General features: G+C 37.7%; 1 protein-coding gene across 1 annotated transcript in view; it reads left to right on the top strand.

Moving 5' to 3' along the window:
- SDK1 (sidekick cell adhesion molecule 1) overlaps nucleotides 1–17,940 on the top strand; it is a 1,320,044-nt gene that overhangs the window by 1,126,117 nt on the left and 175,987 nt on the right. The window contains 1 exon segment of the mRNA XM_007498416.3: nucleotides 17,507–17,701. Within this exon segment, the coding sequence (XP_007498478.2) occupies nucleotides 17,507–17,701 (195 nt within the window).

Below are 17,940 nucleotides of genomic sequence, written 5' to 3'. Positions count from 1 at the left end.
CCTCTAATCCTTACTATTTGGATTTTTTCTGCTTTTTCCTCTTGATGCATTTATTATCATAAGTCACCCACAACCTTAAAAATACATGCTTTTTTTTATTTGCCCGTGTCTTACTCGTGCTATTGATTTGGCTCATTCATCTTTACCTAATACACACCGCATTTCCCCTGACCTTGTCTGGCTAAAAATTCAATGTACTGATATTTCTGATTTCACTTTAACCATAATTACATAACTAGGTCTTTTTCAAGGATATATTTTTATACCTACACACCATCTCTCGCCATTATTCACAGCAACGCAAGACCCACTTTTGGACTGCATCATCTTTTTCCTATTTATACAAGCAGAAAGGCTTTCCTATACCTTTCATCAATTATGGGGTTTCCTTTGGGAACATCAGTGCAATTTAGAGGTATTAATTCTCCTGGTCTGTAGCATTAGAGTTAAGTGGAAGCCAGATGGTATCATTCTCATTTTAGGAGGGAGGAAAGGGGAAGCACAGAGACTTGACAAAGGCTAAGTAATTTGCCCAAAGTCATTCAGTACTAGTCCTAGGGTAGATAAGAGGTTATTAATTAAATATTTACAGAATTCATGTCATTTATGAGACTCTGGGTCAAGTATTGTTGTGACTCAAAGGATTTATAAAATGTAGACCTTATAGAGAGGTAACACACATGCATAATAAATCATGAAACATAAAGAATGTGATAATAATTGATATTTATATATAACATCCTTTCTTTTTCTTCCTTTACTTTAAATGTTTTGTCTAAGACAGAAGAGTGGTATGAGCTAGGTGATCAGCAATTGGGGTTAAGTGTTTTGCCCAGAGTCACACAGCTAGGAAGTGTCTGAGGTCAGATTTGAACCCAGGACCTCCTGACTCCAAGCCTGACACTCTTCATCCACTGTGCTAACTCACTGCCTCTTAAACCCCACCTTCTTATTTGAGCTTCATCGTAGCACTATAAGGCAGGTAACTAAGAATATTATTATCCTCATTCGTGGATGAGGGATTTGAGGATCAGGAAATTTAAATAGTTTGCTAAGGTCACACAGCCACTATATGTCAGGGGTGGGATTTGAACCCACATCTTCCTGAATCTAAGTCTGAACCTTATAGCCACTAAATTATTCTGCTTCTCCACTGGTTTTAAGAAAAAGAGACTCAGAAAAAATGCTATGAGAAATTTAAAGAGGCGGATTCTCCTTCATGTAAAGGATATGGGAGGGCTTTATAGGGAAGTGGCACCCAAGTTAGTTGTTAAAGGAAGAAAGTAGCAGAAACAGACTGAAAAAGCAAATACTAAAGAAAATCCTAAAGAAAAAAAAAAGAAACAGACTGAAAAGGGGAAAGGCATTCGTTCCAACTATGGATGACAATGTGAGCAAAGTTTGTAGAAACAGAAGAGGGCAAGACCAGAGCAGAATATGGAAAGGAGTCTAGTTTGATGGGTTTTAATATAAACTACATGAAGGGGGTATATTATGAGAAGACTCTGGAAAAATAAATTGAACCCAGAGTGTAGAGGGCCTTGAATGCCATGATCAGAGTTTCTGTTTTGTTTTAAGGAGCCGCAGGAGTTTTTGAAAATAGAAATAACATAGGTTTCCCCTTTGCTAGAAGTCTTCAAGAGGTGGGGAAAGAGCTGGATAATGTCTCACCGGATTTATTTTGGAAAGGATGCTGACTTAGATACAAGTTGAACTAAGTGATGCCTAAGGTTCTTTCCAGTCCCTTAATTCTTTGATTATAAATGATCAGAGCCATTCTTTAAGAAGATCATATAGTCAGCTATGTGAAAGGATCAACTAGTGAGAGGGTGAAACGTAGGCAAAACGAACAAGAAACTCTTTAATGAGAAGTCTACATATAAAGCCTGGGTGGAAAGTGATGAGGGCTAGATAGGGTGGTTGCAATGGAAGCTGACTGTCAGAAAGAATGCAAGAGACACTCTGTGGGAAATTCAAAATAACTTGGAAACTAAATTATGCTGTTGGGTGAGGGAGCAGTAGAAGTCAACAAGACACCAAGCTTTGTTTAAACCTAAGGAACTGGCAAGCTGACAGAGCCATGAATAGAAATCAGGAAGTTAGGGGGAGGAGCCCGTTTTCAGGGGAGGCTAGTTCAGTTTTGAATTTAGGATCATAAGGTATAGAGCTAGTCCAACCTCTTCTATTTAGGTCACTTCAACAAAACCTTTTTTTATTTGCCACTAGGTGAAGGTATTATGTATCATTCCATGGGTAAAAAATCAAGAAGGAACTAATCTCTCCCCCAAGGAGCTTACTCTATTTTATATTTTACAGAGAGAAAAAACTGAGAACCAGAAAAATGACCTCAGATTTCTGCCACAATTCGCCTTCTCTCTCAAACATCATGAGCTCCCATTTATCTTGTAACACATGTCAAAGCCTCCCTCTATATTCTCCTGTCCTCTCTTCTTTTACTCCTATATCTGAAGAGATGTCCCTTGTACTTATCAAGGCCAACCCAACTCCTTGGGTTCTTGATGAAATCACTCTTCCTATATTTTTTTAAAGCCCTTCCCTTCCATCTTAGATACAATACTGTGTATTGGTTCCAAGGCAGAAGAGCGGTAAGGGCTAGGCAATGGGGGTGAAGTGACTTGCCCAGGGTCACACAGCTGGGAAGTGTCCTGACTCTCACAATTCTTGCTCACTCTGACAAGCATGCTTATCAAGTGTTGCCCTTCCTTAAATAAATAAAACAACAACAAAATTCCTTAACTTGGCCTTGCAATACACTTAAGCTTATCACCATATAGATCTTTCCTCTCTATTGCTGTCATCACGGAAGTCATCAGCACTTGCTGTCTACTTCATTACCCCCTTCCTAAAAAGAAATAATAATAACAATAATATTTAATAATATTCCTTTGATACTTCAATGGTTTTATTATCTCATCAACATAATTCTATTTCCAGCAGTGTAGAGCATAATTCACCCAGCTCATCCTGTGTAACCCTTAATCATTCATTGCCTTCCACAAATCATCCACAAGGAGCCCATCTGCCATCCCAGAAGGCCTTCCTCAATATTTCTTGATATTGTGAAGACAGCACCTGGGTTGTCTATCAGTTATTCTTTCCTTTCACAAGGCCTAACCCACTTACTTTTCTGTTCATCCATTTCTCTGATGACATCATTTACAGTTTTCCTTCTGCAGCCTATTCACACCCACTGTGCATCTCTTCATTTCCTTTTGGACAATGTATTCATCTTCAGAGGTTCTGGTGTTCCAAGACTTCTGGCCATTACAAAATCACCAGAAGAATATGTGTGTTAAAAAGATGGACTTTTGTTTCAGGGAGAAACGTGGGCAGATTAAAAGTACTGCATACTTTCCCAAATGCAATCTAGTCTGTTATCTTTCCCCCTTCACAGCTCAGTTCCTTATTAATAACTGCTGACATTTACATAGCACGTTAAGGTATGTGAAATTAAAAATGAATAAATACCCAAAGTATTTATTTTATAGGATTTAATAATAATAATAGAGTGAGTAAGAAAGGGGTTAATTCAGCCAAGTGAGCAGAGCTCAGAGCCAGAGAGACCCACACCTGCTGCGCTCCAAGCTCCAAAAGAGCCCTGCAGTGTGGGTCTCAGCCAAATTTATCTTCCAAGACTCTGTATATAAAATTAGGATGCTGGGTAAATGTAGTTCAGGTGTAGCAAATTTCTATTTTTACAGGTATGGAGACTGTTTTACTTGCATTCTTATTGAATCCTCACCAAAAAAACAAAAACAAAAACAGAAAAACTCTGTGATATTCATCTTATTATCCCCATTTTGCAGATGAAGAAACTGAAGTTCAGAGAGGGGTTAAGTGATTTACCCATGGTCATATAGCTAGCATTAGGGAAGGATTTGAATGGTTCTCTCTCTGTCTCTGTCTCTGTCTCTATCTCTCTCTTTCAAGTCTAGCACTCATTCTGTGTTCCCAAGTGACATCTCAACCCTTTGCGATCTGTTTTCTGAACCTACTATTCTACTGTAACTGCTTTATCAAAGGTGACCAGTGATCTTTTCACTTTTAAATCTGGTGACCTTTTCTTAGTCTTCATTCTTGTTGTTTCTGCAGCTTCTGATACCAATGATTTTCCATTCTTATGATTTTTTTCCTCTTTCTTTTACCTCCATAGTTCTATGTTCTCTGTTCTTTTATCTCTATGACACCCTTATTTTTTTCATTTCCTTTGCTGATTCCTCATCCTCATCCTGTCTCTTCAGTGGGAGTACCCTTCAAAGCTCTGTTTTGCCCCCTTCTGGCTTTACATTCTCTCAAATCTCAAAACCAACACTGATTTCTCCATTGCTACAATCCCACATTACTAACTGCTTGAAAATCTCTATATGAATCTCTTTAAGCATCTCAAATTCAATCTTCCCCAAACTAAACTCTGTCATCCTCCCTGACCCTACCCTTCCTCCAGACTTGCCTTCAAATTTCTGTTGAGATTAAGGTCATTTTTGTAGTCATTCATGTTTATTCTTCCAAGTCATCCCTGGCTCTTCTCTTTATCTCTATGGATTTTGCTTCCACAACATTTCTTAAATCTGTCCCATTCTCATAACTTGCATGGGGAGTGCCTTGATTCAGGCCCTTTTCACATCATTACATCTACTCTTATACTAATTGGCAATCCTGCTTTCACACTTTCTCCTATCCAGGCTGTCTTCCACATACCATCAAAGCATAGTTCTGACCATGTTACTCTTTGCCTCAAAATTTCTTAGTGATTTCTCCATTACTTCTAGCTAGAATAAAATATAAACTCCTTAACCTGGTATATAAAACCTCCAAAATCTAGCTCTCCCCAACCTTTTTGATCTTATTCTGTGTTCCTCCCCTCTGCACATTCTGAACTATATCCAGTCTGAAATATTCCTCTATTCCCTGAACCCAACACTCCATGGCATGCACTAAAAAGAACATTGGCCCTGGAGTCAGGGCACTTAGGTTCAAATCTTACCTCTGATACTACTTATATGATCTTGAACAAGTCTCATATCTACTGATCCCTCAGTTTCCTTATCTATGAAATGAAGGGTCAGAATAGATGGCTTCCAGCTCTAGATCTCTGATCTGATGATCTCCTTACTTTGTATATTTTCACAATCTATCCCCCAGGAGTGGAATTTACTCATTCCTTAATTCCTTTTCTTATAATCTTTAATATGGTATAAAAAATAAAATCCCTCACCTTCTAACTCCTACAGGTCTGACTCTGAATCCAGTACTGTGTATGCCAGCTGCCTCCTTGTTAATTCTGAGGTACAGGAAGGTGCCACTCTCTTTTGATAGGCATTGTTGTTACATCCCCATTTCTTAGGTCTGATGATTCCTACTAGCCACTCTGCCTTTTTACACGGTGATGCATATCCTCCAAAATATTTTCCTATCTGAGTTAATACTGTCTGCTCAGGCTTATTCCCTTACAGCACTGACCTTGTCCCATTCAGTAATTTTTCTTTAAAAAAAAAAAGCAAAACCATGAATGACCTAAGTTACCTCTAAATAGGTAATAAATTACTTTGGTCCCTTTTAAAACAAAAAATAATTTTCCATACTCTTTCATTGCACCCTGAATTTCTGCTATTTTTGAATTATATCCATAGTGTTGCTATATAAGCATTATAAATTCCACATTTTTTGTATAATTACTTTTGCTCTTTTAATGTCACTTTGAAAATCTCACCCTAGGGGATTTTTCTCTAGCTTGTTTTCCAATTTATTAACTATTTGGTTTTTTCCTCATCAAAACCTCTTTTTTAAAGGAACAAGACAAAAACAACATTTAATTATTGAACTATATGGAGTTAGCACCAAGTCAGGTGTTGTGTTGGGAATACAAAGGAAACAGACCTTACAAAAGGATAAAACCTTAATTCTTGCCCTCAAGGAACTCATAAGAATTAAATTCAATAAACAAATAGAAATTACAAGACAACATTTGTTCAAGGGCCAGACTGTGTGTATGCATATGGAACAAACTCTTAAGAGTTCAGAGAATAGGAGAGGTCAAACTGGAGCAATCAAAGAAGGTTTTGTAGAAGTGATGACATGTGAGATGAAACTTAAAGAATGGATAGAATTCGAATAGTCCAAAAAGAAAGAGGGAGAGCATCTCTGGAAAAAGAATATGAACAAGCATATTCAAGTTAGGAATGGAATGGAAGAAGAGAAGAGGGAGGCAGCATCATACAGTGGAAAGCACAACTCTGAGATCAGAAGACTTGGGTTCTAATCTCACCACCACTACTTATCACCTGTGGCCTTGGGCAAGTAACTAATCCTTCCCAGGCCTCTGTTTCCTCCCTTGTAAAATGAAGAGATTGGGCTAAGTTGACTCCGAAGACACTTCCAGCTCTATATTTAGGATCCTATTTTAAAACCAGCTCTACAGTGGTACAAGAGTGTTCATGTTGGTCAGTAGAAAAAGTCAAGGTTGGATACAGTTAGATTAAGTCCAGGTTATCAAGCGTCTTTTATGCCAGGCTAACCTGTATGGATTGTATCAGATGGAAAGCCATTATGGATTCTTAAGCAGGAGACTGACATGATGAAAGTGACATTTTAGGAAGAGTAACTGAAAAATTGTGCAGAGGGGGAATTTTACTTGGTTTCCATCACTCACATTTTATAGTGCTTGAATGTTTCTAAAGCAATTTCTTCCCAATAATCCAAAGAGGTAGATAGTGCAAATATTATTATTCCTACTTCATGAATGACTGACCTGAAGTTCAGAAGAGACTATTATTGTGGTAATCCAGGTGTGAAGGTTAAAAATCCAGGAAAGAGTGAGGAAGAAGGAGAAAGAAAAGAATGCAAGTAGGAATAAGCAAAACTCAGACAGATACTGATTGGACATAAGAGATAGAGAAGAAGAGAAAGTCAAAGATAAGAAGGTTTTAACCTGGGATAAGCATTGGGAAATGTATCATTGAATTTTATTTTGAAGGAACCTTAAGAGGCCATGAGGTCCCACCCTGTCATTTTACAGATGAGGAAACCATGGCACAAAGAGATTAATTGTCTTGCCTCACTTTATACATTTCGTATCTGAGACAGGATTTGAACCATGGTCTTCCTACCTGCAATACTCCATCTACTACTTCATACCTCTTAATAATATTAGGGACACTGGCGAAACAGCCCAGTTGGGTGAGGAGAGCTGGTGAGTCCAGAATACAAATTGTGTTCACATTGAAGCTTAAAGATTTCCCTGTGATTCTCAGTAAAAATGTGGAATTGTGCTATGGGGCAATGAAAACTGTCTGAATTCCATAGTTGGGTTTTCAAAAGGAGAAATAGAAGATGTGCTCAGAGATTAACCTCCAAAGTATAGAACTGACAGGAAATTTAGCCATAATAAAAATGCCTTTAGGAATGCAGTAAGGCCTCACTAGTTAAGATCATTTTGAGGAAAAGTTAGTCTGAATTACTGAGAAGCCTGAGTTATAAGCAATTTAAAGGAAATGCCATTTTGTTATTCCCAAGTATAAACTGTTTCTCAAATTAGGCGTAACTGACAATAAGATTTGGAAACAGAAAACCGAGATTCAAATCCTAACTCGGCCCCCAGAGAAGTCACTTATCTTCTATGAGAGAACTGTCTTCGTAAAATAAGAGTCTGACAGTCCCTTCAAAGATCTCTTCTAATTAACTTCCATGTTCTTTTATTGCCCAGTGGTGACTTTTAGTAAAATTTAATTATTAAATAGTTAAAATGAGTTCTAAATCACGTACTATGTGTTCATGTGTACTGAATAGGTAGCTCAAAAATGCTTGAGGATTGTTGACAATAGCTTCTCCTCTTAAATAGTTTGAACAGTTCCCCTTCCATCTTAGGGAGAAAATATTTATTAAAAAGTAAACTCCAACTCAATCATAGGGCAAACTCCAAATTAGTCATTTGAATTATTTGTAGTGAATGCAGTACAAATAGATCCATTCCAAACCTTTATCTATTTTTGTACTACAAAACTTGCCTTAAAATAAATTTATTTACAAAATCTAATTATTTTCATGATTGCTCTTTTTGGAAAGAGCTATTGTCTCTATAGTGTCTCTATAGTCATCTATAGTGATGATGGTGAGGCAGATAGATGCCTTACATCTGGCTCTGCGTATTTGCTGCCTGGACCCATGGGGTGGGTGTTAGGACAGGCTTAAATGCTATGCAAAAAATGCAGCTCATTGAAACTGGGTCATAGTTCTAAGTGGTTTTTAAATATTTCATCTTAAAATGTACTTATTGGTCATGTTTATAGCTACCAGTTTTGCCTCTTTGGGTAAGATTTTAACTGATTTTGGCATTTATTTTTAAAGCATTTTTATATCAAAAATGAACTGTGCATAAAGGATGGAAAATAGAAGTAGGTATGTTGCTTTCCTTGGCACATGGTTTGAATCATGTTTAATGGTTATTTGGAAATGTGTCTTCCCCAAGTCTCCTCTCCAACTATTACTGTTTATGATTTTGTAAACATCTAAGTTGTATGCTAAGTCTCTGCCTTGACTTCTGTTTACCTTTAACATTTAGATGCAGATTGCTGAACTCTGAGTCAAAGACAGAACTTTGGATACTACAGACTTTTTACATCTTGAACTATTCTAACATATACTTAAAATAGATCATAGTTCTTTTAGAATTGGAAGGAACCTTGTTAGTCATCAGATCCAACTCCTTCATTTTTCACTCGAGGAATCTGAGGTCTGGAGAGTAAATGACTTGGCCAAGATCACCAGAACCAGGATTTACAACTAGACTCTGTAACTGTTCCTTTCAGAACACAGCTGACTGAGCAGCAATTACAAAATTCTAGATCTGAAATAAAACCTATTGTTGAATGATCTTTAACTTACCAGGAATAGGAACAAGAATGGACTTGTGGTTTTGTTGTTATGCAGAACTGCTAGGCGAGAAAATTCCCTCTTAAAAAAAGTCAGTACCTTTTCTAGAGCTTCTAATCTTAGAGTTGCCTCAAGAATTATGAGGTCAAATGCCATTCAGGAGGTCACTAGCCAGGATTGTGTCAGAGATGGGACTTGAACCCAAATGTTTCTAGCTCTCAGGCCAGCTTTCTATCTACCACACTTGCTCCTGAGAAAGCAAAATATAATGAAATCTATCATAGTGTTTTAAAATTTGCATGGAACTTTACAGATATTAACTAATTTTTATCTTCCTCAAAACTCTAAGAGATAGATGCTATTATCCTCATCTGACAAATAAGGAAACTGAGACAGAGGCTAATTGGCTCACCAGTCACATTGGAAGTATCTGAGAAAGGATTTGAACCCAGGTCTTCCTGCTTCCAATTTTAGTTCTCTATCCACAGCACCACTTACCTGATCCCTAGACATGGAGTCAGGAAGCCTCTAGTTCAAATCCTGCCTCAGACATTTAGGAGCTGTGCGACCCAAACCAAGTCATTGAATTTCTGTCTGCCTCATATGTAAAATGAAAATAACACACATACCAGAGTTGTCATGAGGTTAAAATGAGATATTTGAAAAGTACTTAGCAAACCTTAAAGCACTATATAAATGTTATAGATTATTTTTATTATTATTAAAAATAAATATCATTGCTTTTTCTGCTAGTCTCACTTCTTCTGTACAAGCATAAAAGCCTTTTTAAAAGCCATACCAGCATTCACCATTCCAAAACTTCAGAAGAAATTTGTGGCCAAATGTTGAAAAGTTTACCTTTTAATTTGTTATTATTCCATTTCTGCAAGGACTAGACTGTGTACTTATTCTGACATGACTAATTGCCTAGCCTCAGTGCAGAAATTGATGCCAGCCAAGATGATTAGAAGCTTAGTAAAAATCATTGGCAATATTCCCCTGATGCTATATGTTTGTATTTCTAATCTATATCTTTATGTAAGATACAGGGTTGTTTTTTTTATTCTAATGCTGGAAAGTTGAAATTCTCTGCTTTGTTTGGCTATTTCCAAAATATTTTAGAATCATGGTATCTTACATTCTAAATGGATCTAAGGAGTTTTCCTTAGTCAAACTTCTCATGCAGTATAGAAATTCCATCTGCAACATCATGGTAGATGGCTTTCCACCCACAGTTTGGATATTGATATGAGGCAGCCCCATTTTTTAAGGTAGCCCATTCCATTGCTAAATAGTTCTGGTCCTTAAAATTTTCTTCCTTTTTTAATTTAATTTTATTATTTTCCTCTTAATAATCATTTATGTTCTCTCCATTCTTCTCTCCCCTCCCAAAGTGAACAATAACAAAAGGAAAAAAAATATCCTCATAACAAATGTGCATAATCAAATCAAGCCATATATTTTATTGGCCATGTCCAAAAACTCTGACTTATCCTACATTTTGAGTTCATCACCTCGCATGGGTTGAATGCATCCTCTAGAATCATGGTTGGTCATTGAATCAATCAGGGTTCTAAGTCTTTCAACATTGTTTTTCTTTATAACGTTATCATATAAATTGTTTTGCTCACTTTACTTTGCATCAGTACCTAGAATCTTCAGTTTCCTAGGAAACTGACCATTTCATCATTGTTTATGAAACAATAATATTCTATCATGCTCATATTCCAATTCAAACACCTTTTTTGTCATCTTTGCCAATCTGAGAAATATGAGCTGGTGACTCAGAGTTGCCTCAATTTGCATTTCTGTAATTTTTTAGTCAGTGGAAAAATTTTTTAAATATGTTTAATGATGACTTGAATTTCTTCTTTTGAAAACTGCCTAGTCATATCTTTTGACCATTTATATACTAAGGAATAAACTTTATTCTTATAACCCGCAATCAGTTCCTTATATTCCTTATATATCTTGATAATGAAACTTTTCAGAAAAATGTTCTGCAAATATTTACCACTCACAAGTTGCTGTTCTTACTTTAACTGCTCTGGTTCAGTTTGTGTAAAAACTTTTTAAATTTTAAATACTATAATCAAAATTAGCCATTCTTTCTTCTTTGTTCCCTTATTTTTTCAGGACCTCTTTCTATATCTATAGGTAAATGTAATTTCTTTCTTACTCCTCTATCTTGCTTATGGTGTCACTTTTTATATCTAAGTTGTATATCCATTGGAAATTTATTTTGGACTCTGGTGTGAGATGTTAATATATGCATAGTTTCTGCTAAACTGCTTTGCCAAACACTGGATCCTTAGACTAATAACTGGGATCCACTCTCTAAATTTTCCAGATGATAAACTAAGAGAGAGGGTAATTGACTTAAAGTCACAAAATTAGTATGTGCCAAGATTTTAAATGGGGTTCTTTGACTTCAACTACAGCCCTCTTTCCACTTGAGTACACTGACTTTTTGGCCAACCCCTTCCTTTTTTAAATGAGAAGACTGAGGGTCAGAGGAAGCAGATGACTTGCCTGAGTAGGGAGTACATAGCTAAACTGGTTTTTAGACTCAGGTTCTCTAACTTAGAAAGAGAGCAAGCCCTTAGAATGTCAGTACTGAAATCAAGAGGACCTGGGTTCAAATCTAGCCTCAATACTTTCTAGCTATGTGACCCTGGTCAAATCACTTAACTTAATTGCCTAGTCCTTTGCCTAACTGCCTAGCCTTGAACTGGTATTGACAGAAGGACATTATATATATATATATATTTATATATATATATATATATATATACATATATATGTATGTATATATATAATATGCATATTATATATATGTATAACCTCATACTACATCATTTTACCTCAATACCATTTTGCTATAAGCTTCTTTACAGCAAGACCCATTATCCTTCTAATTTTGCATTCTTATCACCTAATGCAGCAGGTGTTTAATGAAGGGTTGCAAATTAATGATATATGTGGCCCCGAGGTTCCCAGGTGTCACTCTGGGTTCTTAGAAGACATTGATTCCTTCTTGACTGTCTCATAGAACTGGGGGTTTGAAAAGCATTCCCCCAGATAAGAAACTTGCAGAGCTTTTCTCCTGTGTCACCTCATGGATGGAAGTGTGTGTGTGGAAGGAATGGCTGAAACCTTTTCCACATTTCATATTTATGTGGTTTTTCTTTCATGTGGTTTTGCCTATGGATATGGAGCAAGAAGTGGTGGTTAAACCCTTTCCCATAATAAACAAAGATATAGGGCTTCTCCCCTATGTGGACTCTCTGATGGAAGTTAAAGTTGGTCCTTTGGCTAGAATCTTGCTCACAGCCAGGGTGTTTAACTGATTCCTCTCTTGTATGTGTTCTTTGGTGAAACCTAAGTGGACACATAATGGATGCTTTTTTTCCATTGCTCTTTCATCAGTAATTTTTGGCATTATGGGGGGGGGGTATGAGGGTTTTTCCAGTAAAGGCTACTACTCCCATTCATCAAGATCCTCCCTCTCCTGGGACAGGCTTCTTTTGGTTTGAAAACATTCTTTTCTCTTTTTTACAGTTGAGAGTTTTCCTGGTATAGCAATACCCATAAGATTTGTCTGGGGAACAAAAGAGACATGGGGTGGGGTGTGGACTGGATATTACTTATAAACTCAGTCCTTGCACTCTACTTTTGTATTTTTTCCTGGGCTCAAATTGAGTTGGTAGCTTGTGGATCTCCATCTTAGAGTCCTCTCTTGAGAATTCTCATTATGGATCTTCTTTCCAAAGTCTGGTTTTGTCCCTACCAGTATCTTCTCTTCTTTAGCCAAGCAGAGTCACCCATCCTTCATCTCTATGCTGGTAGCAATCAAGACAAGGAGATTCAGCTTCATAACAGAGATTCTAAGAGTGCTTACATGATCCTAGTTTTTCCACAACATATCCTTGTAGAGTTCTTTCTGCCTGGAATTCAGATGCTTCCATTTTTCTCATCAGTAAAGGTCAAGTTCTTCATGGCCATAGGCACGTACCTTACCTGAATTCCAGCTCCGGGCTGTGGAACCTCTGCATCCTGGTCTCTAAGAAGCTACTCCTGAGGACATGGGAAAGAACTCTGGGCCACTTCCTTCAGCTGCTTGGTTCAATCCTTCTATCCTCACAGAGGCAGGACTTCCTCACCCTTCTTCAAATATTCTTTCCTCTCCTGAGTCTAGATCTCTCTAAGAGTATCAGGTATTGCCCCCATACCAGAAGCCATATAATTTGTTTCTTAATGTGTCTACTAAGTCTCCATCACTAGGAAGACAGAGTTTCTGGAGCTAGACCAGAATCTCCTGGGATCTTGTTTCCTTTTCTTTTAGAAACATTGCTGGGAGGTCTTGGAGTTAGGGATTTCTTCACAGGGAGCTTTTTTATCCTCTTCTACTGGGAAAAGTACCTTGGCTTTAGGTACAATGACCACCTCAAAGAAGCCTTTCTGGGTTTTAAGGTTTAATTTTCTTTTCTCCATCAGGCTAAGTGAGCTTCCACACCCTTAATCTTTCTATAGTCTCTCAGCCTGGGAGTCTCCTGAAGTCCTGATTCTATTCTCTCTTCTCCTGGACTGTCTCATGGGCAGTAATTCTCTTCCTTACAGTTGGACTATGCACTCCCACTGGCTTTTCCTAGACCAGCCTCTTAGCCTCTTTACCTAAACACACACACACACACACACACACACACACACACACATACACACAGCCTCTTCATTGTAGTTCAAAGACTCTGGAAGAGACCTCAGAAGCTGTCAACAACCTGGACAAAAATCTCCACTACTGGATTCCTAAAAATGGGTCAAAGAAAATAGGATTAAAATCCATCTTCTTGCAATATCAACCCCTTGTTCAAATTTGGTTTAGTTGAATGAATATTTTATTGAATTATTGAATGTGTCTTCTAGTCCTCTCTTTTGAAGCTACACAAAATGCATCTGATCGCTCTTCCAAATGACAGATCTTCAGATATTGGCAGACGACTTCCATGTCCACCAGAGGGTATTTTCATTTTTATTTTTCCCCTCCAGGCTAAATAGCTCCAGTTCCTTTTGTCTTCTTTCTCTTTCTTTGGTTCCAATATCCACCCAGGCCATTGGCACCTTCCCAGTTCTTGCCCTTTATAATTTGTCTAGCCATTAAATGATGACCGCTACCATGACATATGGGAAATACCAACTATGGTAATTATGTGGAGGTCAGATCTATAGTCTATACTAGCACTAAGTCTCCTACTACTGCCAGCTGCCATTAACTTTATTATAATATATGTTATAAAAGCAAAAGGACACTGACACAAAATGGAAAGGCACCCATTCAGAACATAATGACTGCCATCTGGAATCCACTTAAACTCTGCTCTTCACAGGTGGTAATATATGCAATGATGCTTCAAAGGATCCATGATCTCATAGATATGGGTTCTCCCTCTCTGGGGGAAACTGTCATCTACCTATGTCTTCCTATCCTTGGATGGTTCTTAACTAAATCCCTTAAATCCAAAATACTGGGTTTATTTCTTCCTTTTGCTATTTCATGCATACTGATGAAGCAATTAGACTGCCTTTCTGTTATCTCTCACTTTCATTGTGTAACAGGTACATCTCCATTTTTAGTCCTGCAAAGAACTAAGAAAGGAAAGAGACCTTAGTTATTATCCAGTTAACTCCTACACTTTATTTCAATAGTAACAGAAGCATTTTCTCCATGGTGTGGTTTATATAATTTCTGGTACACAAAAAATGTACCTGTCTTGTGCCAGGTAGCTTATACTAACTGTACAATTTTCTTTGTTACCCACAGTTGGGGTTCTTCTGAGATCTTGGTGCTCTATTCCATGCAGTACTTCACTGGAAGAATACTGGTGATTAAAAGATGGCCTTTTCCTGAAACCAACACTTGGTATTGTTGAAATACATGTGTGGTTTCCCAGATGGGAAAATTTGACCACCTTCTCCTATTCAATGCCTGCCCCAGCTCATTGTTCAGCATTACTGCCTATTCAAAGTGGATATTCTAAATGGGTTGCCCAGCAAAACTACATGTCATAATTACATGCCACAAACATTCTTTATCTACTTTGGTTTTTTGTTATGGATAGCTAGGCTGAACTTCCTTGACTGATTGAAAACCATATTGTAGAAACCCTATCATGTGCCTGGCTTAATGCAATCGGTACAGTGCAGATGCAGAAATTTATATATATATATAGATAGATAGATAGATAGATAGATAGATAGATAGATAGATCCAAAGCAGTTACTATTGTAATAAGATGATTATGAATATTGTATGACATTTCCTTTGATGTTTTTCTTCCCATGACATGTATGTGTCTGTGTTTGCCAATTGCTTCCTAGTCTGGTTTAGTCTGGGGTTAATGCCCAAGGTCTTTACCTCTCCATGCATTAACTAAACTATCAATCCCTGGGGAGGCACAATCAAGGTCTTTTTGTCAATGGCCCCCCTCCCACATTTCTTGGCCTTCTTGCTGGTATAAAACCAAGGGATTAACTAAACAGTAATTGTCTAGCATAGTAAGTACAGCATGGATCAATGATAGATGTTGCCTGTTCTCTCTAGAAAGTTGGGCACAATAGGAGTTTATTCTCTGATAGTTCATGGATCTTTTTCTTTCTCAAATCTTGCTTATAGGAAAAAGAAAATGACCATCTCTTGTCACCATCACACAAACATATATATACACAAATACACACACATAAGAAACAGAAGGACCCTTTGCCTAATCTCTTTGTTTATCTTTTACATGGTTGTCCCTGGTCTGTTCCTGGTAATGCATATCCCTAAACTCATTTCATTTCCTTCCATTTCCTTCTCCAAATATTTCATCCATTTTCTGTTAGAGGGATTTGTATATCTTTGACTACTCAGGAATTGCCTTATGCAGGTTTCAAAAGAGCCCTTTTGTCTTTGTTATGTCCTGCACTATTCTGATTAATTTATTCAGCCTCTTGTTCTGAAGGACTCTGGCTATTTCTCTCATTTTCTTTCTGACACTGATGCTATGGTGTTTCAATGAAGTACATTAGACCTGATACTTAAGACATAAAGTGCCTTAACCATTTATTACCAATCCACTTCTTTCGTTACTACAAGAACCACTTCCATTTCACCAGTCTCCAGTTTTCACTTTCTAACCCCATAACCAATGCTCACCCCAGGTGTTAGCTCTGCTCTTTGGTTGACAACTTTTCTTACCCAGTCTCTCTTTCCTCCCTCACCTCTCCCTTAGAAGGCCTATGATATTCATCTATAAAACTCTTAGTTTTTTGTGCTTATAAGTTGCAGTATGGAGAGGTGAGTATTCAAGTCAGAATAGACATTAGGAGTTCAGCCTTGAAACTCTGAAGATGCCTTTGTAGTTCAAAGGATGAGCTGTGTATTAATAAAACCTGGGGAAGACAAAGCTAGGCTGGCTTGGGCTTGATTTTTCTTCCCTTTACCAGTTCTCAAGAAGAAATTAAGGTATTAAAAAATTTGGATTTTGTTTATTTCAGAGGAACCAAGGCCCTGGCCCATTATCACTTCAGTCAGTCTGAGAATTTAACATTTGGACCACAAGTTCATGGCAAGCTCAAAAACACAACAAACATCTGGCATTATTGGTGGCAAAAAAATTGAAAAGTTGACATTTTATCCTTAGGGCTAGTGTAGGAAATTTTGAGATGGTCTGGTTGAAGGGATCTGAGTAATAATATCTGATAGGCCAACAACTCTTAATAATCAAATTACTTTTACTAGAGAAGTTTAGAGCCTATAGAGAGTCCTCACCAGACTGACTAATAAACATATTCCTGCTCATTGGCAAGAGGGATATTATTCATAGAAAAACTTGCCATCCTGTATCCCCTCAGCCCAGATCAGAGTTGCCTGAAGTGCCACAACTTGGGAAAGAACAGAAGATCCTGGAAAGCTTTTTTTTTTTTGACATAAAGAAATAGAAATGTGTGTGCCATCAATTACAGCTTTGGGAAGCTGGGTATCCATGGGCAGACAGGGAAGATGAAAGAGAGTAACTATGAATAACAGATGTGAGAGTCAACTGGATATGTGGTGTGGATATCCGGGGTGCTATACTCTCTAAGCAGTCAGGGTACTGCATATTTTAAAGCCTCGTCTAGCAGCATGGTGTTCTGCTCCCCAGCCCGGCAAGGGTGTGTATGTGTTGACAGGCAGGGGTGATGGTGTTGGTATGGAAAAGGAGATTAGTTTCTCTGTACTGACTCACCCTGTCAAAAACAATTGTATGAACTCTGCTGGTCCTTGTGGCATTCTCTCAGCGTACCAATGTACTCGGGAAAGATGAAACTGTTTTCACATCTCGTTCCTGTGAAGGATGAAGAGTGAAACAAGTTTCATGGTGGATTAGTGCTCAAAAGGCCCTGCCATTCATCACTGTGTATGTAATTTCCCTTTTAACGCTTGTGAGATGTTGGGGGTCAAAAAATGGTTTTGTTTGGCTTCCCAATAAATAAGTAATTAAGATGCACTAGGAATCTAGCATTATCCTTCACTGAAAGAGTATACAACAAAGCTAAATCTTTTCTTCTGCTCTTTTTACCTTGGCTAATGTACATCTAGGTTATCAGATTGCATATCGTGTTGCAACTAGCAGCCCCAACAAATTTACCACTGTTGAAGTTGGCTCTACTGTCAGGCAATTCACTGCCACAGATCTTACTCCAGAGTCAGCATACATCTTCAGGGCATCAGCAAAGACAAGACAAGGATGGGGAGAACCTTTGGAAGCCACAGTCATCACAACTGAAAAAAGAGGTAAGACTTATAAGATCATATTCCAAAGTCATCAACAGAATACCTATGCAAGACTTATATTTTCCTTTCCTAAATTCATTCAATCTTTAACTCTCTTTATTACACCATATTTTAATATATCTATGATTCTAACTACCACCTAAGTTAGGCCTTTTCATTCAGTTGTCTTCTCATTCAAGTTTTCATGACCCACAGGTTGACCAACAATGACAAACAAGGGCCTAGTAGCAGTCAACAAA

This window comes from Monodelphis domestica, chromosome 7, assembly GCF_027887165.1.
Source record: "Monodelphis domestica isolate mMonDom1 chromosome 7, mMonDom1.pri, whole genome shotgun sequence".
In the NCBI taxonomy this organism is placed as follows: domain Eukaryota; kingdom Metazoa; phylum Chordata; class Mammalia; order Didelphimorphia; family Didelphidae; genus Monodelphis; species Monodelphis domestica.
This window is presented reverse-complemented; position numbering and strand designations above follow the sequence as displayed.